Genomic DNA, 23,606 nt, shown 5'->3' with positions numbered 1-23,606 from the left:
GTCCCATGCCTAGGAAGCGGCACCAGTATATAACAAATTATTTTACTGAAGGGTAAAGGGGGAGCAGAGGGGGAAGATAAATTATTGAATGTCCCTCATATCTAATGTATCTGGGGCAATGGGGAGGATTAACTGATTTACCCAGGGTCACAATGAGCAATGTAGGTTTGAACCCATAACCTCAGGGTGCTGAGGCTGTAGCTTTAATCACTGTGTCACACTTCTCTATCATATCTCCTCTCTCCCGTCTTTCTTTTAGAGTATACATATTAAGGTCTCTAAGTCTGTCCCCATATGATTTATGACAAAGACCACTAACCAATTATGTGGCAGCTCTCTGGAACTACTTCATCCTCGTTATATCTTTTTAAAGGTGCTTTCTCCAAAATTGTGCACAATATTCCAAATGGGGCCTCACCAGAGACTTATACAATAGCATTATCACCTCCCTTTTCCTACTGACCATTCCTCTCCATATACACCCAAGCATCTTCCTTGCTTTGACCGTCACCTCTTCTATCTGTTTTGCCACCCTGAGATCATCAGACACAATCAGTACTTCTGTGTGCTCTTCTTCTGCACACCGAAGTACTTTGCCTCTTGTACTATACTGTTCTCCTGGATTTTTGCAGCCCAAGTGCATGACCCTGCCTGTTTTAACATTAAATCTTAGTTGTAATTACCAGACCATTCTTCAAGTTTCATAGATGGGCAGTTTTGTAAAAGCCCAATTTGACAAAAAACAAACAAATAAAAAAACAAAACCCCCAATAACACTGTTTTTGTTGCTGTCTAACTTCTACTGTACAGATACAGCTCTCTGCATAATCTTCAGGTTTTTGTGCTGAAACAAGGACTTCTCTAGGTTACTGGCCACTGTAAGATTTCCTGTTCAGCCAATCCCTAATTCCTTAATCTTGATGTCACCAGTCAGACTCTGAATCAATTGAACAGTTCTTTAATAACAAAGCAAACAACTTACAGTCAGATGATAATTCAATGTAGTTCAAGCCTGTACATTCCTTCTCACTCTACTAACCTATCATGTCTATGCTAGGAGTGTCCACACTGTGGAGATGACACTGTTCTCTAGATTTAGAAGTAATCTAAGCGGTATTTGATTGTCAGAATTAAAGGGGTGAAAAACCTGGTGGGAGAACACCACTCTCAGGTAGAGAATGACACAGGGAAAAAAAATTTGTCCCTGTCACCGCCCTGTCCCCGCAACCACCGTCCCTGTCACCGCCCCATCCCCGTGACCACTGTCCCTGCAGCATCCATACAAGCCTCAGTACTGCAATATTTAGCTTTTTCCTTCCTTTTAAATCAATGTTCTGGCTGCTGAACTAGAGAAAGAGATATTCAGCTGGCAGGGCTTTGTTTATAAATTTTTATCAACACAACTAATATACTACTTTATCCTAAAGCAAAAAGAAAATAAATATAATTTTTTTCTACCTTTGTTGTCTGGTTTCTGCTTTCCTCATCTTCTCATTCAATTCCTTCCATCCACTGTCTGTCTTCTCTCTGTGTCTTCCATTTCCTCTGTTACTGTGCCTCTCCCTTCACAGCCCCCCAATTGGTCTGGCACCCATCTTTTTCCCTCCGCTCCCCCTATAGTCTGGCATATCTGTCTTCTTCCCTTTCAGCATCTTCTCCCCACTCTCTGTTCCCCATTTCCCTTCAATGTCTTCTCCCCACTCTGTCTTCCCCATTTCCCTTCAGCGTCTTCTCCCCTCTCTGTCTTCCCCATTTCCCTTCAGCGTCTTCTCCCCTCTCTGTCTTCCCCATTTCCCTTCATCATCCTCTCCCCACTCTGTCTTCCCCATTTCCCTTCAGGGTCTTCTCCCCACTCTGTCTTCACCATTTTTTTCCCTTCAGCGTCTTCTCCCCACTCTCTGTTCCCCATTTCCTTTCAGCGTCTGTTCTTCTCCACCCCCCTTCAGCGTCTGATCCTTTCTTTTCCACCACCACCCTTCCCTCTTGCCACCTCACTACCCTTCAGCATCCCTCGTGCGGCCTGAGAATCTCCCTGCCTCCCCCTTGCCTTCACAGCGCATTTTAAGTTACTTTCCAGAGTAACTTTCTCAAGCCACCAGAGCCTGCCTGCAGTCACATGCGTCTGTGGGCGGAAGCTTCTCTTCTGATGCAACCGGAAGTTGCGTCAGAGGAGAAGCTTCCGCCCACAGACACGCGCAACTGCAGGCAGGCTCGGCCGGCTTGAGTAAATTACTTTGGAAACTAATGCACCGTGAAGGTAAGGGGGAGGGAGGTTGGGAGATAGATTCAGCCGGTAGGTAGGAAGGAGGGAGGGGGGCTGCGTGCAATTGGTGACTGCGCGCGTTCCCTCCCTTCAACTGCGGGGATAAGGCCATTCACTGCTCCATGGGGCGGTGGATGGCCTTGTCCCTGTACCTGCAGTGAGCAATTCCCCACCCCCCACTGTTTCGGTGGGTTACCCTTGGCTACCCATGGCTAGCAAAGGGTAACAGCCATCGTGTCATTTTCTATTCTCAGGGTCTCACTCTAACATATGCTTAGCAAATATGGCTCTCCTCAGACTGAAGAAGGATGCTCTGTGGAAGCAGCCCAGTCCACTGGAAAATAAAGCCCTCTGGGTAGTTGAGTCCATAGGGCACCCATAACTACCACACATTAAACAAACATTAACTGAGCAAATGCCCACATAACATTGGGGCATAACAGTTTTACTAAATCTATCATCGGGTGCAGTTTAAGATTTTGAAAATAATCCATCTAGGGATATATGACACCCTTCCAGACTATCTGACCAAATGCTTAAATATATATAAACCTAATAGAGTTTTGAGATCAGAAAATAGGATGCTGTTAGATGCAAGAATAAGAGACGACATTAAGTATGCCTCCCCTAGAAAGTCTTGTTTTTCAATTGCTTTGGAATGGTCTGTCCGGAGCAATATGTTTTTGTAATAATGTACTATTTCGAAAATTACTTAAGGCTCATTTTTTCATCTTAGCTTTTAGCTGTCACTCTGACATCCAATAAAATGTTTAAGAATAACTACAATTTTTTTGTTAAACAATGTAAACAAAATTGATTGATGTTTGTAATGTATTGGAAAATGTATGGTAAAATATGACCTCTACTGTATATGTTTACTTGTAAGCCGCTTAGGAAATAAGCGGATAATAAATTCTTTAAATAAATAAATATGAATGGCTTCTAATCTCAGGGCAGGCTCAACCTATGGATCAGGTCATACAAGGGCTCAGGGTGCCGGTGATAAAGGGTGCCAAAATTTCAATCCAGTCTACCTTCAGACTCCTAGAGAGATAGATATTGGACTGGGATTTTGGCCTTTTATCACCAGTACCCTGAGCCAGTGCATTGCCTGGTCCAGCAAGGGGGGGGAACTTAAGAGAGAATAGGAGAAACCAGATCATAGGCAGAAGGGTAGGGAGAGATACCAGCTTGCAGATTGGAAGAGGAGGGCATCAATGCAAAAGTTGGCTCAGGGTGCCACAGTTCCTTGAGCCGGCCCTGTCTATTCCCATAGGAATAAAATGGGAAGAGCCCTATAAACACACAATCTTGTTGCACTGATTTCATAAAAATCATTACTGCATTCATTAAGGGGGAACTTATCAATGTGGCCCATCATTAAGACGTGTTATTTTACTGTTAATTCCCAATTGTTAGTAATGAAATGTGGAACCCAAGTTTCATTAGCACAGTAGACCTTGCAACATCCTAAAGATGACTCTGCCACTGAGAAATAAGAGTAGGATACATTTGCAGTCCAGCATGTGGATTGAAAATGTCAACAGAATTTATAAGGTAGCCAGAAAGAAGGAAGATAGTGTGACTAGTGGTATAGAAAGTGAGCAAATTTGGTATAATGGAAATAATAATAGGGGAGGCCAACAAGTAAATCTTTGCAGCAATCCAGATAAGAAATGATCAGCAAGCAATAAAGAGAGATGTGTGAATTTTTTGTGTCATAGAGATGCTATCTGAGTGCAAACTGTCCCAGAAATATAGAAAATAATGACAGATATTATCAGACCTCAGGCTTTTGTGCATCTATGGGTTTTATATTTTTATACAGTACTTTCTGGATTTCTTATATTCTACCACCTCCATTTGTAGGGTAGTGGCACTTTATAGATTAATGCAGAGTTGTTCAATGTTGGTCCTCGAGAGCCACAATCCAGTTGGGTTTTCAAGATTTCCCCAATGAATTTGCATGAGATCTGTTTGCATGCACTGCTTCCATTGTATTCAAACAGATCTCATTCATATTCATTTGGGAAATCCTGAAAACCCGACCTGGCAAGGGCCAAGGTTGGACACCCCTGGACTTGTGCATTGGTTCTCAAACCCCCAGCCAGTCGGGTTTTCAAGATATGCCTAATGAATAAGAATGAGAGAGATTTGCATATAATGAAGGTGGGAGGCATGCAAATCTGGCTCATGCATATTCATTAGGGATATCCTGAAAACTTGACTGGCTTGGGGTCTCACAGGACATGTTTGAGAACCACAGGACTAATGGATTAATTGTAAACTACACTTCTCCCTCCGTATTCACTGTGATAGGGGATTAACAGACCCGCGAATACAAAAAAAACTGCGAATACATTTTTCATAGTTTTTTGCTGTTTTCTATTAAAAGCCATCGTGAATATGGTGAAACCACGAATAACATGGTGGGAGACCTGGACTGTTCCTGAAGGAGAGGCAAAACACAGTGAAGAAAGTGCTGGGAGTCAGTGATTTTCTCTGTAAACGCTTGGAATCAGCAATTTTTCTATGCATGCTGATGTAATTTGGGGGAAGGAGCCAGAAAGTTAAAAAAACGCGAATAATCGAAACTGCGATTGCTGGAACTGCAAATACGGAGGGAGAAGTGTACTCTCTTCTCTACTTATGCCCCCCAACTCTTCAGTGTTTTTCATACTGTGAACAGCTGCTAAGCTTTCTTTTTTTCCCCTCAAATTTTTATGAGAAAGGAAGTCTCTAAAATTAGTGTCTCACAATTTGCTTTCTGATAAGTTACTGGAACAAGGCTGTAGCTCCTCAGATAGCTGCTAATCTTGTTTAAGTCTGAAGCCAGCAGTTCTCATTCAACATACATTTCAAGGACATTGTCCAGCTGGAGCACAAATACGTTTTTGCATGCATGTTTGTTTAGTCAAATTTCCCAGAAATCTCTGCTAGAAATCTATTTTAATTTGATTATCTTTCAGAAAAGAGCTCTCAAGACAAAATATCACACTCAAAATTTCTGGCAGACTGTAGCAAGATCCACTGGAAACAATTCAGTATCAAACATTGCATTGTTCTCTGTATTTCTGACTATTTTCTATTGAACTACGGTAATGCCTTCTAGCAGTAGCTCAAGACAAATTATATTCAGGTACAATTTGTACTTTTCTGTCCTTGGAGGACTCACAATCAAAGTTTGTTTCTGAGGAATGGAGGGTTATATGCCCTGCTTAAGATCACAGGTTGCTCTATTGCACTGTATCCCAGCTTCTTCAAGCCAAGTATTTCCTAGATCGAAAAATTTTCAACAGAGTACCCCCGAGTTCCAAGCAGCAGAGATTTTGAAATGGACATTTTATTGTTAAACAGTAACTAACTAGGCAACATGCATAACAAATACAGGTCACTGGACCTGGCGCACAGACCAAGGTATACTTTGCATGATCTGTTATATTTTGGTCTCAGATAAACTGGCCCCTTGACAGGTGGTGTGTAAAACTTACAAACTGAGTGAAAATGAGCAATGACACTTAGCCCTCGATGCACTAAAGATACTGACTCGATCACTGTTGGCCGATTCTCTAGCCGATTCTCCAGCAACGATTGATGCATTATCAAGTTTGCATACAAATTATCTATACATATAATGTATACAGTGCAAATGATCTATACATATAGGTCCAGGTTCTGTATAGGACATATATCTCATAAGCTGATGGGTGTCCTATACAGAATCGGGCCTAAAATAAACCCAATTCTGTAACCGATGTCCATGTTACAGACGCCAGTTACAGAACCAGGTTACTGTAGACACGGCTGTTACACTTATCACGGGAAGGGATCTCCCTACTGTGATAAGTATTGTGGCTGCGGCTGCGGTCGCCATTCACCCCCCCACGCAAAGGTCCCCCTGGCTAACACCCCCATTCCAGACCCCCCCACTAACCTTAAAAGTTGGCCGTACGGACGGGTCTTCCTGCGTCTGTCAAAATGAGTGGGTCTGCTCTTTCCCGGTGCATTGTGGGATGCACTGGGGAGGGGCCTAGGCCTGATTGGCCCAGGCACCTAAGGCCCTGCCCATGAGGTGTGGGGGGGGGGGGTCTTCCGGGCAGGAGGGATTGGGCATCCCTCCTGTCTTGTTCATTCAGGGTGGGGGACTACTGGTGGCCACAGCCGCAGCCGTTTCCGTTATACTTATCGCATTGTAAGCATCTCCCACTCTACTAGGGAGACGTGTACGGCCATCTAGGTTCGCTTAAGGCGACTTCCAGGGCAAACCACTCCCACGGCTAGTCTTAGGTGAACCTAGGTGGCCATGCGGGCCTCCCTAGGCTCCTGGAGGCACCTCCAAGGTAAGTGGCCTGCCTGGGGAGCATTTTTTTTTTTTTTAAACATGCGCCCCGATTGACTGGTTAGACAGCTGTAGGACACCTACAACTGCCTACAATCGGGGCACTGTTTGCAGAATTTGGGCCATAATGCATGCAATGAAATGATGTCTGGTTTTCTTAATAAAATGATATCTAAGTAATCTTTTTGATTTTTCAGGTGGCTTGCCTGATATCCTGTGGTTTTATCCTTGTTGTTATCTACACAATGGGCCCATTGTTATATTGGCTGCCAATGGTACTGTACCTGCAATTTGTGTTTTTATTGTATTTTCAAAATAACATAATAAAGAAAAATGTTTGTTATAGAAATATTATGAGACTGAAGTAGGTATTCATTAAACACAAAAAGGTTTAAACAAGGCAACATTCGACCCTTGAGTATCAAAGTCCAGGTCCACAAATATTGAAGAGAGGCAACAGAAAAGTGAGAGGTGATATCATACAAATAATAATAGTTCAAAAGAAATCATTAAATATAGAAAAGTAACAGTAACACACATAACTTTTCACTCAGAAGGTTTGGTATTGAAGAAACTTCTTTTTTTTATTAATCTAGACATAGATTGAATTATTTAGGGTCCCTTGATAGTTTAACAGCTTTTGAAGAAACATCTCTAGATGATGATAGAGAGCTACTTTTCTTATTTCTTTTTTATTTGTCTGATTATTTTTCTGTAGAAAGCAGGTTGTGTTTATCATAAGAACATAAGAAATGCCTACACCGGATCAGACCTGGGGTCTATCCAGTCCGGTGATCCGCACATGCGGAGGCTCAGCCAGGCGTACCCTGGTGCATACATTAGTCACTCGTATCCCTCAATGTGTCCTGCAAGAAGATGTGCATCCAATTTTCCCTTAAATCCTAGAATGGTAGTTTCCTCACCATCAGTCAATGAATTTGGATATTTCTGGATTTCCAACGCAATCGACAAAGACAGGGTACCCGACGGCGGAGGGGGCGAGGCAGAGTGCAATACATTCAACAAAACCGTCCACAAACCCGTTCCAGCAGCCCCAGGATGTATTAGTTACGAACATCTCGGGGTGTTCCCTTACTGAGGAACAATTTTGTCTCATCGGCAAGGGCCTGTCCTTTGTACCTACAGTTAAACACGACCCCTTCAAGATGAGATGTGATCTTGCTCGGATCATTCGTAACCTTCAGGTCAAGTTGCATTTTTCCTTGAATCCCTCTGAACCTGATGTTTCCATATTTCGCCCTCGTTCATCCTGGATCCCTCCCGGTCCTATGGATTCCCTTAGTGCCATCTTCCGGGATCTGGTTCTTAAAGATCTTGCTAAGATCGAATCCAGGCACATCAAGAAGCCGTTTATCAACATGACGTCTAAGGAATTCCAAGCTCTTCAAGTTCTCAAACAAGACCAACGTCTGATTATTAAACCTTCAGACAAGGGTGGCTCTATAGTCATACAAAACAGGCAGCAATACTTGACTGAGATTACTCATCAACTCAGTGACACTCAATGTTATGTTCTATTACATCAAGATCCTACAAAAGACCTTCAAGTTGAGATATGTAAGTTGGTCACTGAAGCATTTCATTCTGGTATTATTACCAGGGCAGAAAGTCGTTTCCTTCAAAGCTCTTATCCTAGGACTCCTGTTTTTTATACAGTGCCTAAAATTCACAAATCCCTCATCAGTCCCCCGGGGAGGCCTATTGTCTCCCTGAAAAATACGATATTGGAACCCTTGTCTCAATTTTTGGATAATTTTCTCCAACCATATGTAAGCAAGGCAAGATCCTTTATCAGGGACACCACGGGTTTTTTGTGCAAAATACAAACTTTAGAATTTACTGCTACCGAGATTTATTTGGTTTTACCTGGATGTGGTGGCTCTTTACACCAGTATTCCCCAAGATCAGGCTCTAAACATAGTTAAAAAGACTCTTGATCAATGCCAGGCCCCTTGCAGAGTTTCTACACCTTTTCTCATGAGTATGGCCTCCCTGGTTCTTACTAGAAATTATTTTAGGTTTGACAGTTCTTTTTACCAACAGATCCAGGGAGTTGCTATGGGCACTACTGCAGCCCCTAGCATTGCCAATCTTTTCATGAGTCAATTTGAGGAAGATCTCTTATATTCTAGTCCTCAATTTTCATATGTGCAGGGTTGGATGCGTTTTATTGATGACATCTTCTTTGTTTGGACCAATTCTGATGAACAACTTCATGGATTTGTGGATTGGCTCAATTCTCTTACTCAATACTTGCGTTTTACCATGACTTACCATAAACAATCCATTACTTTTTTAGACACTGTGGTTACCTTTGAAAATGGTAAATTATTTACCAAGGTTCACCATAAACCAACTGAGAGAAATAATTTTTTGTCCTTTTCCAGTTTTCATCCTAAACGTTAAAAAGGTGGCCATTCCCATTGGGCAATTCTTACGCATCAGATGCATTTGTACCACTGAGGAGGAATTCAAAAAAGAAGCTAACACCCTCAGAAAAAGATTTTTGGCCAGGGGTTATCCCAATAATGTCATTCATAAAGCCTATTTGAGGGCCAAACATGCAAATCGGGATCTGATGCTGAAGGGGAGCAGCAAAGAAGTTTCTTCTAATCAAATTTGCATACTATCCCATTCTACGCAGTCTGTGGCTGTAGCCGCCAGCATCAGATCCCATTGGCATGTTTTACAACTCCATCAGGCCTTCCAAGAGGGCCCCTGTATAGCATTTTCTAGGGGCAAAAATCTTTCTGAACATTTGGGCCTAAATTCTCTATTACTGCGTTTAACTTAGGCGTGCTTTGGACGTCGGATATAAGTGAATAATCATGGAGTTAAGGGTCTTAATTAATGTTAATTGGGTAATAGACGACACATAGACGTCCCTAGGTAGTACATAAGGAACTAACGTCTATCGAAAGCATAGTCCCGTCTGCAGCTCTGGACGTGGGCGTTCCGTGGGCGGTCTATGGGCGTGCCAAGTGGGGACGCTGGATAGGCGCTACTTGGGCGAACGCGTGCGTCTAACTCTCGTGAATTATGTAGACGTAAAAAACCCTGGTCTAACTTGGATTTCAATGCCGTTTCAACTATCGTAATTGCGGCTCTTTGTTACACGCGAGGCAGACGTCTGCTGTATTTTGTATCAATAATTCCAATAGTAAATTTCAATAGGTATGTTTCATCTTTTCTCTGTCCTAATAAATAGAATGACACCATAACAATGGAACACATTATATTGCATGGATAACAAACCACATTTCAGCCCAAACCATAATATAATATTCCCATGGCTTTTACAACCCCCTTTTTTGTCTCAACAAACAGCACTGCAATCGGCTCTCTTTTGAAAGCAAAGAAAAACCAGCACACATTATCAGCACTTAAAAAGAGAATAAACAGATACACACCTTAACATTCCAGCTTCCCTCATTGCAAAATGGAGGTGTTCAGTTGCACAAAACTGACCTCATTGTGACCTCATCAATCTGCATCTTCCAAAGTAATATGCCACAATTAAAAGACGTGGTGGGTGTTGAACCCACAACCTCTGGATGTTAGCAGCATAGGCTGGGCTCCTAACTGATAGAGCTACAGCTGTTTGACTGAGCTGTCTGTGCTTCATTAGGTATCATATCAGGATGAACTCAAATAAGTTTAAGCAAAGGAATGCCTAAAGATTTGGAACGTTTTCAAGTAGAAAACAAATATGAAATATGTATTAAAGAATTGCAGCACAAATAACGCCTAAACGGAACAGATTATTTACAGTCCTATATGCATTAGTACAGTGCTCAGAATGAAGATTAGCGTGTAAGAAAAACAGAGCTCCACCTCACATGCATTCAAGCACACTTGGGAATATGGGTTTGGGGCTCAGTGAAAGCAGCGCTTTTAGCCATTGAGCTAACACTCTTTTGTCTCAGCCTACTATGACATTATAGCTAAACTCCTTTTCCCTTAGCACTTCACTAAGATATGATATGACAAGGGAATGAGAGGAATTGGAGGTGTGGGTCAGTGAGGAAAGGCACTCTCTACCAATCGTGCGGCCTTTAAGGGTTCAAATCCCAGCCTGTATTTTACTTGTGGCGTATCAGCTTTCCAGGTGCACTTTGATGATGGTTTCCACTTCTTATAGGAGTTGAATATAACATTTCTCCATTTAAACATGGCATACGTTGTTAGTTTTGATCGTGGTAAAGTATACATTTCTGAAATGGTGAAGAAACAATAAGCGGTATAAGCAAATCCAAACTGCTATAAGCGCAAGAAAGCATTTGTAGCTCAACACGCTAATGCTCCTTTTCTGAGCTTTGCCATCTAAAACTCCCCGGTTTGACTCCCACCTTTGCTCATTTTAATAAGGTCCTCGTTTTTTTCCTATTAGATCTTATAACATTTCCCTTTGCAGGCAAACCTATTTTCAACTTACCATGGCTCGGACATCCTAAGCAGTGATAAGCAGCAAGATGACATTTGTGGATCGCCTGGTTAATGTGCTCTCATCACTGCGTAGGATGTCCGAGCCATGGTAAGTTGAAAATAGGTTTGCCTGCAAAGGGAAATGTTATAAGATCTAATAGGAAAAAACGAGGACCTTATTAAAATGAGCAAAGGTGGGAGTCAAACCGGGGAGTTTTAGATGGCAAAGCTCAGAAAAGGAGCATTAGCGTGTTGAGCTACAAATGCTTTCTTGCGCTTATAGCAGTTTGGATTTGCTTATACCGCTTATTGTTTCTTCACCATTTCAGAAATGTATACTTTACCACGATCAAAACTAACAACGTATGCCATGTTTAAATGGAGAAATGTTATATTCAACTCCTATAAGAAGTGGAAACCATCATCAAAGTGCACCTGGAAAGCTGATACGCCACAAGTAAAATACAGGCTGGGATTTGAACCCTTAAAGGCCGCACGATTGGTAGAGAGTGCCTTTCCTCACTGACCCACACCTCCAATTCCTCTCGTTCCCTTGTCATATCATATCTTAGTGAAGTGCTAAGGGAAAAGGAGTTTAGCTATAATGTCATAGTAGGCTGAGACAAAAGAGTGTTAGCTCAATGGCTAAAAGCGCTGCTTTCACTGAGCCCCAAACCCATATTCCCAAGTGTGCTTGAATGCATGTGAGGTGGAGCTCTGTTTTTCTTACACGCTAATCTTCATTCTGAGCACTGTACTAATGCATATAGGACTGTAAATAATCTGTTCCGTTTAGGCGTTATTTGTGCTGCAATTCTTTAATACATATTTCATATTTGTTTTCTATGAGTTAAATCAAACTTCAGAGGGCTTGGACAGGTGTTGAAGAATGATCCAGTTAGGGGGGGATGTTTTTGGTGGGGGGAGGGTGTTCAGCATGAGAGAGAACAGGTTGCATTAACTATTAGACAATGGGCTGCACATAATAAAAGCTGAAGCAAAATATTGATATGTAAAGGCAAGGCTAAAGAGTTACCAGGTGTCCTGGCTGAGAAATGAATATAACCTATTTGCTAACCTTACTCAAGACTTGAACCCCCTGATGTATGGACGATGAAAAAAAGCAATGCCTTAAGGCATAGAGCTATAGAGGTAACTTTGTTTAGAACATAGAGCTTAGAGATGTGAAGGAAATGACTACAACGTCACTACAGCTGTATATTGCAAAACCACATCCAATGCACATCCAATTAGATTTGAATCCTAACGGTTTCTATGACGTCCGCCGCTAATGAGGCGTGCTTAGTATATAGAAAGCTTTGGCACAGCCATTTTGCCTATGTAAGACCCCCTCATGTGAGTTGGTGTTTGTGGTGTTCTGTTTCCTCAATGATGAAACTTTGTGCTATGACTTGCCTGTTCTCCTTTATACTCCCTTCTGCCTTTGACACTCCTCCCCTCCCCCATTATCTGTATTTCCTTAGTTTATGGATTTTTCTGGGTGTTGGTGTGAGGGATTGTTGGGGACTTAAATTTTGTGTTAAGTGTGGAGGGGAATAAATTGTTAGGGAAAAGAAGGGGCCAGGTCAGGTTACACACAGATGCCCACACCCACCACTCTCCCTGCTTTCATAATGTCATTGTCTGCCCCACCTCCATTTTCCATAGTAGCAGAGTACACCAAAAAGAAAGAGCAGAGGGGGCCTACAACATTCAATTAACTCCATGTGGAATGGATGGGAACCTTTGTTTAAATATGGGAAATATGTCATCAACCAAGGCAGCTACTGCACCAGATGGGATACATATTAATGAGATTCTTAAGTTGAATGCAGGAGAGGTGTCTAGATATGGCCAGACTTGGAGGAGGGGGGAGCAGAGATATGCTGGATAGTAGTCTTGAATGAGAAAAGATAAAAGCAAGAGGTGGAGGATGTCATGGAGGCAAGGAGAGATTAGGGATGCAAGGGTATTTGCTAACAGAAAGGGTGAAAGGTTGCCACTGGGGATGGAAGGAGATTAGGGAGTAACACTAGGTTTTGAGGTGGAATGGAGAGATGGCATGTAGGTTCCAGCCCTCTCCTCCCCTCCCCTGGTATGCATCAAGGAAAATAACAAAAGAGAGGGACAGATGTTGATGCATAGGGAGCTAGGTTGTGAAAGGTGGGATAAGAGGATTGTAAGGGATAGCGCTAATGAGCATGCATGAGAGACCTGCATCTAATGGAGGTGTCAGCCATCAAATCTACCACGATGCATATCCATTAGGGGTATCCTCAAACCCTTAACTGGCCTAGTGGTCGTTCATGACACTGTTGGGACATACCTCTGTAAACCACATGATACAGCAATGTAGCTCTGGGAAGCACCTAACGAATACAATATAAGCTGAAACACAAACACACTGTCAGCTATATATGTTTCATTTATTTGATGGATTTTATTGTAAAACATAAATCCATTGACTTGCTGTTGTACATAATAGATGGAAATATGCATAATATAGGATGCAACCACAAAAAACAAAAGGGAACAAGCCTGAAGAAGTATTTAATACCTTATTTAACTCAGATGGTGCTCAGAATCCACGGATGGAATACAAAAAACTCAGGATGGGGAACAAACCCCTAAAGAGATTGGTCATTGAAAGTGCTTCATTCTGTTTAGCATGTCCATAACATAGGTGAGTATTCAATGATTCCAAAAAATATACTTTCAAAACGTGCAAGCAAACTTAACTTAAAAGTCCATACAGCGATGGTCCGGCAGGGTTCAGACGCGTTTTGCCAAGGAGGCTTCTTCAGAGAACCCGCTGTGCTGTGTGCAATTAATTATTAAATGCTTCCTGGTTCAAAGAAAAAAGTTTTTCATTTCCTGTGACAAGGATGAAGTCAGGCAAATGTCCAGGCTGCCAACAGATGGCAACGGGTTGCACCTTAAGATGAAGTCAGGCAAATGTCCAGGCTGCCAACAGATGGCAACGGGTTGCACCTTAAGATGAAGTCAGGCAAATGTCCAGGCTGCCAACAGATGGCAACGGGTTGCACCTTAAGATGAAGTCAGGCAAATGTCCAGGCTGCCAACAGATGGCAACGGGTTGCACCTTAAGATGAAGTCAGGCAAATGTCCAGGCTGCCAACAGATGGCAACGGGTTGCACCTTAAGATGAAGTCAGGCAAATGTCCAGGCTGCCAACAGATGGCAACGGGTTGCACCTTAAGATGAAGTCGGCAACATGGCTCCTGGAGAGCTACAGATCCTTGGAAGGGTGTAATAGTTATTATCCAACTATGATGCCCTCGATGGGAGTTGAAGCTGATGAAGATTGGCACTCAGGCCAGGATGCTATCTGGATGAAAGATCTGCAGTGACTGAACCGTGATATAGAGGCTGTGGCGTGTACATGCAGAGGAGGTCCAGCGGAGCCCCAGGGTCCATGCGGCATGACTGGCCTGGGAGTGTTCAGAGGACATAGTGGGTCCTAATGGCGGTCCTTTCCTTTTCCCTTTCCCCGGCCACGGCCTCGACTCCGGCCACGGGTGGCCGGGGGGGAACCTTGCCTGGTGGGAGCCTGGCTGGAGGAGGTCTGGGAGGTGGATTGAGGTCCAGGATCCCCATGGGAGGCAGTCTGGGTGATGAGCTGGGGGAGAAGTTGTGAAAGAATGCCACACATGTTCTCCAGCGCCCGGCGAGTCCCTGCCTGTTCTTCCAGGATTGCAGTCTGCACAGCACGTGTTGCAGACTGCTCGGCCACCAGGGAGGCCAGGTGCTGGTTCATTACATGTGTGGCTTCTTTTATCTCAGCCACCTCCCTGATGAGCAAAGTTTGTCTTTGGTGGAGGTGGTTACCCACCTCCACCAATTGACGGTGGAGCTCATCAGGGGGGGCCTCCAGCTCATCACCCTGATGGAAGTCTTCCTCCCCCAGGGCTCCAACCTCATCCACCTCTTCTTCCCCCTCCAACTCTTCCCCCTCCTCTACTGCCCTGTTGTCATCGTGGGGATGAAGGGGGGGCGCCGGTGCAGCTTGTGTAGCAGTGTTCTGAGGAGGAGGGGTGGCGTATGATGTTCCAGCCACTGCTTCCTCCTCCTCCTCCTCCTCATCCCCTTCATCCCTAGCAGCAGCAGAAGGAGGATGGGACGCCTCTGCAAAAAGACAAGAAAATACACATTGGTATTAGTTGAAAGCGGTAACATCTGAGAACATCATTTGAATTGCATCACAGGTCACAATACTGTACATCTGGTCATTTACAAGGTATTATGCAGGCTAACATATGGAACATTAGCAACGTATTCCACATGTTAGGCTTCCAAGAGTATCAAAACAGGCAATGGCTTTTATTATATTACTATGAATTGCATTGGTTGTATAGTACTGTTGTAGTTTAGAAAGATATAAAATATGAGTAAAAACACCAACAAGTCAATGGCTTCTATGTAAAGTGATGTTACCTTGGTGCCCCAGGGAAGTATCAATGGCTCCCACAACAGGACCTATTCCAGGACCCACTATGTCCATCACCTCACTCTCCAGGACAGTCAGCTGGAGGTTGCCGCAAGGACCCTGCGCATTAATTCGTTCCTGCTTCCGCCGGACCTCTCTCCGCAGGGCACGCCACCGTTTTTTCAGAGCCTCTATATCACGGCCCTGATGGTATACAGCATCTATGTCACTGCAGATTCTTCTCCAGATAGCATGCTGGCCTTCTATCCCAATCCTATCAGCTTCCCTCCCAAAGAGGGAATCATAGTTGGCCCCAACTTGGGCCACAAGGATCTGCAACTCTCCATGCAAGAAATTCGATTTTCGCTTTGAAGCCATGTTGCAAGGTGTAGCCATCTTTTCAGGCTACTTATAGAACACGTTCAAAAACACCCCCTGTACAACACCCAATGAGGTGTGATGGGCGTGGTTAGGAAGCGGGCTAAGGAACCGCACCCGAACGGCGCCCAATGGGCATAGAGAAAGTTTTCCCACCATGATGACGTCTCACGCTACATAGGCGTGCATGAGTATAAGAAGGTCCAGGTGAGCAGCGTTTCCTTTCTATACTATCCTATCGCTTATGCAGATGTTTCAGACTTTACTCTGTCTTAGTCTTTTACATTTCTTTCCCTATCTCTGCCTCCCATTTCCCTCTATTCCACAGAGCCATTAATACTGGCCATTCTAATATGTGGTTTTATCTTTTCTAGAAGCAGCTCAGATAGTAAGTCCAGGTGAGAATGATATTTTGTAAGCTACTTTGAACTATCATAGAACTAAAGAAACTAACCAACCAAAAGTGACTTCTCTTTATGGCCTTTCATTGTGTGCTATTGTTTATACTAGTTATTTTATTTCTGATATCTCCTACTCTCCATTCCACAGGGCTGATAAAAATGACTGAGAAGACTGATAAAGACCATACTGGTATATATTTTGCTGGTACACAAATGGATATGTAAGTAAAATGGATGTGTTCATACATCTGAGAGGGTTTACTCAGAGTTAAAGTTAATTCTTTGTAGAATCTAATTACAGGCAAATTAAAATCAGGTGAGGAATGGTTCTGTGTACTAACTCATTGATAAGAATAGGTCGGGTATGTTGGGGGGGGGGGGGAACACTGCCATTCAATGGATATCCAATCAACATGGTTCAGGTGGAAAACTCCTAATGAGTGCCTAATGGCTGCCATATTTAATAAGGATTCTAAAGGTATGTTAGCAGCTCTGTTACTTCTAGGTGTGTGTTCTGCCACAACTTCAGTGTTTAATTTAGGAGACATAGGTCTTTGTTAACAGTTTCTCTGTATTCTTCATTTCAGACCAGAGCAGCAGCTCAGCACACCAGTTTGCACCTAGCCAAACAGTTGTAGGTGAGAATGATATATGGTAACCTTTATTTGCTTACTCTTGAGTCACTCTTCACACAGGTATCCTTAATGACTTTCAGGAACAATAGTAAATTGATAATGTTGGCCTCATAGAACACCATGGCACGCATTCCTGCTGTTATATGCACACAAACTTTTTGTTTTCAGTTAGTCTATTCCCTCACATGAGTTCTAAACAGTAGCAGTGGAGGATTACAGGTGATACTAACCCACACCATCAGCAAGTTAAGGTTATTGCCTTAACACCTATACCACAGTGACATCTAAACAGCTCAACATATATGAGGTTAACACATTGCTTCAGGGAAGGGAGGACCTTGGGGGTTGAACCCCCCTGTTTGTGAACGTTGTGTAAACCAGCTTCTCCTCTTTTCTGTTTTCAGGTGTCTTAGACAGGCAAGTGCAGTATTGTCAGATGGAGTTTTTATAGTACTGAGAGCAGTGCAGCTGTGAGCATCTTTGTGGTTTCCACACCTGAACCAGGAGGATAGATTGAGGTATCTGGCCTTTACTTCCATCACCTTCCGTGAAATGAAGAAAAACCCACATGTCTCATTTGGATTCTCCTGGTGTGGAGCCAACTCTTACTAGAAATAACCCTATTCCTTAACAACAAATCTACCAGAGTGACTTATATTCTCTTCCTTATGTAGCCATTTACTTTGGAACAGGGACTGGCTTACTTTGCACATCATAGCTGAGATGTTGTCATCTACCTACAGTTGCATATACCCTTGCATTCACTTACTTTTTTCCTAGATTCTGCAATGATTTGACATCAAAGTGGCTAGCAGGTAATAGAATGAATGACAGACCCCAATAAAGATTGTCAAACTTTCTATATGTCACCTTGTTGTTATATTGAAAAGGGCCCATTCAGCAGTCCCTCCTGAACCCCTATCTACCTTGGACTCTGTCCACTAAACTTCTGATGCTACAAGGTTAAAACCACACAGGAAAGTTTAAACCATAACCAACTTTTTAATTAAAATATAAACTTTTTAAAACTTGGAAAACTTTTTTTTTAAATAACTATTTACATACACATAACACAGGGAAAGAGGGTGGGTGCCCCCCAAGAGCAGCTTGAGCTACCTCAGGCGAGGGGGGCAGAAGAGGTGCAGTCATTGAGAGGGTGTATGGCTGCTGGCACCATGCCCTCTTTCGGCTATCAGCCGCAAGAGGGCATGTTCCATCCTCTCCACACACCCTCTCAATACCTGCACCTCCTCCAAGATGGCAGAGTAGGCTGCCATCTCCCTGGCCACCCCCTCCTGAGGCTGGTCGGGCTGCTCCTGGGGGGGAACAGCAAGGAAAGGGGGTGGGATGGGAACAGGAAGGGCAGGAGAGTGAGGGGAAGGGCTATGGGTGGGGGAAGGGGAAGGTCCAACAGGGGATGGTGGTGGTGGTCCTGGAGGTAGTGGTGGGGCAGGCGGTGGGGGTCCAGGGGGCAGTGGTGGGGCAGGCAGTCCAGGGGGCAGTGGTGGGGGCAGTGGTGGAGGTCCAGGGGGCAGTGGTGGGGGCAGTGGTGGAGGTCCAGGGGGCAGTGGTGGTGTGGGCGGTCCTGAGGGCTGCCAGGCCTCCTCCTCCTCCTCCTCTATCTCCTCCTCTATCTCCTCCTCTTCCTCCTCCATCTCCTCTTCCTCCTCTTCCTCCTCCATCTCCTCTTCCTCCTCTGCCGAGGACCAGGGTGGGGCTCCCTCCATCACCTGCGGGGCCTCCTGAGGGGGTGCCTGCGCTGCTGCTTGACAAGAGAGAAATAGGATACAGTCAGATATGTCCACAACACTTTTGAACATGACATTATTTACTACGTTATTTTCTTCAAATGCTAATAACAGGATGCAAAGCACCTACTCCACTGTAAACATCAAAATGTAGCGTAAGTAAGTGAGGCAAGTAGAACACCATAAAGCCATTGTGACATGATATCACAATAGCAGCTTTACTGCAGATTTTATGATTAAGAATGGTTTACAGCTACTCAAGCATTTTCATCTATTTATTCTGGTGATCACAAAGAAACACACACTGGACTCATTACTCACCGGCTTGTGCACGCATTTCCTCCCTCACCCCCTCAAGGAAGGCCCGCTCCTGGCGCCTCAGCAGTCGCCCCCTTTTCCTGAGATCCTCAACCTGGATAATAGAGAGAAAGAAAGAACAGAGAGGGAGGGATATGATGAGTGCCATCTAGCACTATGGCATAACATGTTTACTTAAGTATTGACCTCTATAAGCACAAAAAATGGAGTACACTGCCCTCCAAGAGCCCCTATCCGCTTTGGTGTCTGCCTCCACCCCCTTCTGCCACATGTTTTACATGAATTTATTCACGTACACCAGCATTTCCCCTTTCTGTGCTGGAGGCATCGCTATCTCTCTACTGTACCTGGGACAGTGGGGGGGGGGGGGGGGGAGGGGGTGTGTGAGGTGACATGGACAGCATCACAAGGAGGAGGTGGGATTGAACTCACAACCCCAGGGTGCTGAGGCTGTAGCCTATCAGCACTGCCCCACATTACAGCATGTCCTGGTGAGCTTACAATCATGCAGCAGGGGCAATAAAATAGTTTGGTCAGAAGGAGCAGCGTGGCTTGAAACCCCTGACGTCAGGGTACTGACGCTGTCACTTTAAACGTCATGCCACTATCTCCCTAGACCAGCAGATTGATACAGGAGTGTTTAAGGTATTTGAAATGACATAGCAGCACTTTGGGAAAGTTGATGTCAAGATGTTTCGATTACAAATGTGAAGCTTGTGACCCAAAAATTAGTTGTGTGCATGTTGTGAATGGAATAGATGCCTTCTAGGAGCTGAATTTGTCATTTGAAATCCTACTACTGCTCCTTTGGGATGTGCTTTAATTTCAGTATTCAATGTAAAAGATTTATTATGCACAATTGTAGTTTTTAAAAGGAATCAAAATTTACCCACAAAAACATGAACAATTTGATTGAGACAGGTTTCCATCATTACATTTTACATGATTATTTGTGAGGGCCTGACTTGGAATACTTACTTCCCTGGGACAGGAGGCTCTACGATTGTAGCGCCGGGTCAGGCGGCTCCAGGAGTCCCTGAACTGCAGGTATGACCTGCGATGGCCTGCCACTCTAAAATAGTGGTGCTCATGTACCAAAAAGAGCCTGGCCAGCAGCCTGGAGTCCTCTGTTGAGAAATTTGGCTGTCTCCTGGCAGCCATTTTAGGAGAAATAACTGCGTATGAAGAACGGGCGATTCTATGACGTCACAACGCATAAAAACGCGATGACGTGTTTGTGCCGCTTGGGCGTGCTTGCAGCAGCCGCTCCGCGTTACATCAACACTATAGATTATATCCTAAACCACGCCGATATAGCTGTTATACAAAAAAGTACAGCAGAACGCTTAGAAGCTTACCATGTAAACCTAATGAAACTTCACCTCCCCCAAACACAATGACAATTTGTAAATTAAATAAATGAAGATTGGGAAGTGAGGTTCACATATTTTAGCTTAGCTATGCATGGGTGGGTGGAAAAACAAAATCATATTCTGTTTTTGGTAACCTTAGTCAGGACTTGAACCCCTGACCTTTGGGGAAGATACAAGCAGTGCTTTTAAGCACTGAGCTATGTTGGGGACTTGGGAATGGGTGTCTCCAGAAATGGCTATAGGTACAAGCTTTGAGAAAGGGTAATCATTGCAAGTATTTACAGGTGTATTTGATCTATGCACACCCAATGACTGTGCAAATAGATTTCAAAATTGTAACGGTTATGACGTCAGACGCTACATCGGCGTCGAGAGTATATAAGGATCTTTAAAAAATCATTATTTTGTCTCCTTTAGACTCCCGTGCGTTCGTGCTTCTGGTGGTTGATTTGTGATAGTGTGACTTTGTACTGTGATTGTATTGTTTCTCCTTTCCCCCATCTTCTCCCTTTTGTTGTGTACTTGTCAGTTGTGTCTTTGGTCTGGTATTGGTTTGAGAGATGATTGATGAGTTTGAGTTTGTCTTACATGTGGTGGCCCATGATAGATTGCTGCGCAGAGGAAGGGGTCTGGTGGCGGCCCCGGCCCCAGCCCTGGCCCTGGCCCCGGCCCCGGGGCGTGGGCAGGTTAGAGGTAGAGGAAGAGGTCCGGCTGTGGCCCTGGGGCGTGGCCAGGTTGGAGGCAGAGGCCCAGGCCGACGCCGACGCCAGGCCCCCAGGGTATATAGGCCCAGGGCAAACTTCCTTGATATGACAGATGAGCGGTGTATTGGTCTCTTTAGATTTAATCGGGAGACCATAGTTCATCTCTGTGAGCAACTGCAGGTGGATTTGGAGCGCACCACTCTTAGGGGACATTCCCTTCCAGTTTATGTACAAGTAACTACAGCCCTGGGGTTTTTGGCTACAGGAACCTTCCAAAGGCCCCTGGGAGCTGGGGCTGGCATCAGTCAACCGTCTGTATCCAGGATAATCAATAAGTTTTTGGAAGTCTTTTTAAGGCGTATTGCTATGTATATCCAGTTTCCAATGAGTGAGGCAGAGCGGCAACGCACAATGAGGGGTTTTGCTCAACTGGCACGTTTCCCCTCTGTCCTGGGAGCTATAGACTGCACACACGTAGCACTCAGACCACCTGCTGAAACTGAAAGGCAATTTAGGAACCGGAGGGCATATCATTCCATGAACATGCAGGTGGTCTGTAGTGCTACCATGGAGGTGACAGATGTGTGTGCCAGCTTTCCAGGGTCCTGCCACGACGCTTATATCCTGGCCCACTCTGGCCTAGGTGGCAGGTTCCAGAGGGGTGAAATCCAAGGTGGATGGCTGGTTGGTGAGTTAACGTACTACTGCAGATAAAGCTTTGCTACATTAACCGCCTTTCTCTCATTTTACCACAGGGTCATGGCTAACTTTGGAGGTGATGCAGAACAATGGACAACAGATATGTGCCCCTTTTCTAATATTGTTTCTCCTTGCAGGTGATCGTGCCTATCCCCTGAGGACATGGTTGATGACCCCAATTGTGCGTCCCCAACAGCCAGAGGAGGAGCGATATAACCGGGCCCTGAACACCACAAGGACCATCGTGGAACGTGCGTTTGGGTTGCTCAAGTCCCGCTTTAGATGTCTACACCGCTCAGGAGGGCAACTGCTGTACAGGCCCGACAAGGTGTCCAGGATGTTTGTTGCCTGCTGCATGCTACATAACCTAGCGCTGAGAAGACGGATGCCAGACCCTCCTGAGCCGGTCCAAGACAGTGACGATGATGAGGACATCCAAGCTAGACGCAGGCCTCTACCTGAGCAAGAAGAGCGTAGGAGAGGGCAGGTGGTCAGGGACAACCTAATAAGAGCCCATTTCTTGGGATAATGGTGAGTATATTTATGTGAACCCCAAACAGCTTCTCTCTCTCTGTCTGTCTCTGTCTCATGTGAGTGAATGTGATGATGCCTCTTTCTCTAGGCTGAAGTTAAAGTTCAGATGTCCCTGACCAGCAAAGCAAGAAGTTATTGGTAGCAGCTCAAGTATTAAAGGTAGAATAATAGGTAAGCTATCTTTGTTTTTGGCCTCATTCACTATGTTGCTCCTGTATATCATTCCATTAGCAGGCTTTATGATGAATTGCCCACATGTCAAATAGCTAACAGCTTTCATACTCTTGTTGCAGGTTGGATGTCCAAGACTTTCATCGTCACCATACAAGGGCATCGTAATGTGCTTCTCGATGGCCTGGTATGAGCTAGCAGTTTAGGACCTCTTGGTTTTTTGTTGTTTTACCAACAACAAATTGTATATCGACACATGCTGGTGTTAGGTTAGCATGTGTGTTGATTGAACACCCCCTTAGTTTTAGGTATAAATGACATCTATATTGGGAGCTCAGAGAAAGCAGATTGGATGAGTTATACTGCTAAAATGTTAAAACTATGGCTATCAGAAGCCTATATGCTGCTCAGCTTTCCACACCTTGTAGGAGTTAATGATGGTATGGGTCTACAAGTTTCTGTGTAGAATAAGACTAGCACCCCCCCCCTCCCTTCTCCATGCTGGTACTTCAAGTTCAACTGAAGCTATAGGATAACTGTAGGTATTGTAACAGTTTGAGGTGGGGGACTTTTCCAATGTATTAACATGCTTCCCCTCTTTGCAGGTGTTCGGGCCCAGCTGATCTCCTCCTCCTCCTCATGTGGCTAGCATCTCATCGTGAAGCTGTTCCTGTGATACGGGCGGATCCTGTGACGTATTCCTGATACTTGTGCATAGGTAGGTATGAGACATTTGTGCTCACTTCTACTAACCTTCAACATTCCAACCAGTGTGTGTAGGTTATTAGCTCACATATGGACTCTGTAACAAGGAGGATGGCTTTTATTTCCCTTGCTTCTCTGGCATAAACCTCTGGCCTTTATTCTCTGACCTCCTTACTTTCCTGTCTTTTTCCTACATCCTGCCTTACCCTACCATGAGCAAATCTTAATATTTCACATGCACTGACATTGTACCCTTTCCTCCTGTAGGCTGGGAGTTGATTTGGACCTAGGAGGGGCTTACTCTGTATACCGGTGTAGCTGTGATCCATCTCAGCAAACTGCAGTTGCATGTGTTACAATTTCACACCGCTTTTCTGGACTTTTGAGTGTCAATGAAATGACATAATATTCTACAATAAAAATCTTAAACCACTTAAGGATGTTG

At 44.3% G+C, this 23,606-nt stretch overlaps 1 protein-coding gene across 1 annotated transcript in view; it reads left to right on the top strand.

Moving 5' to 3' along the window:
- SLC26A7 (solute carrier family 26 member 7) overlaps window positions 1–23,606 on the top strand; it is a 178,562-nt gene that overhangs the window by 87,223 nt on the left and 67,733 nt on the right. The window contains exon 9 of the mRNA XM_033933334.1: window positions 6,800–6,877. Within this exon, the coding sequence (XP_033789225.1) occupies window positions 6,800–6,877 (78 nt within the window). The remainder of the gene's footprint in view (window positions 1–6,799; window positions 6,878–23,606) is intronic.

The sequence above is a fragment of the Geotrypetes seraphini genome, chromosome 2 (assembly GCF_902459505.1).
Source record: "Geotrypetes seraphini chromosome 2, aGeoSer1.1, whole genome shotgun sequence".
Classification (NCBI taxonomy): domain Eukaryota; kingdom Metazoa; phylum Chordata; class Amphibia; order Gymnophiona; family Dermophiidae; genus Geotrypetes; species Geotrypetes seraphini.
The sequence above is the reverse complement of the archived record's forward strand: the minus strand, read 5'-3'. Positions and strand labels throughout refer to the sequence as shown.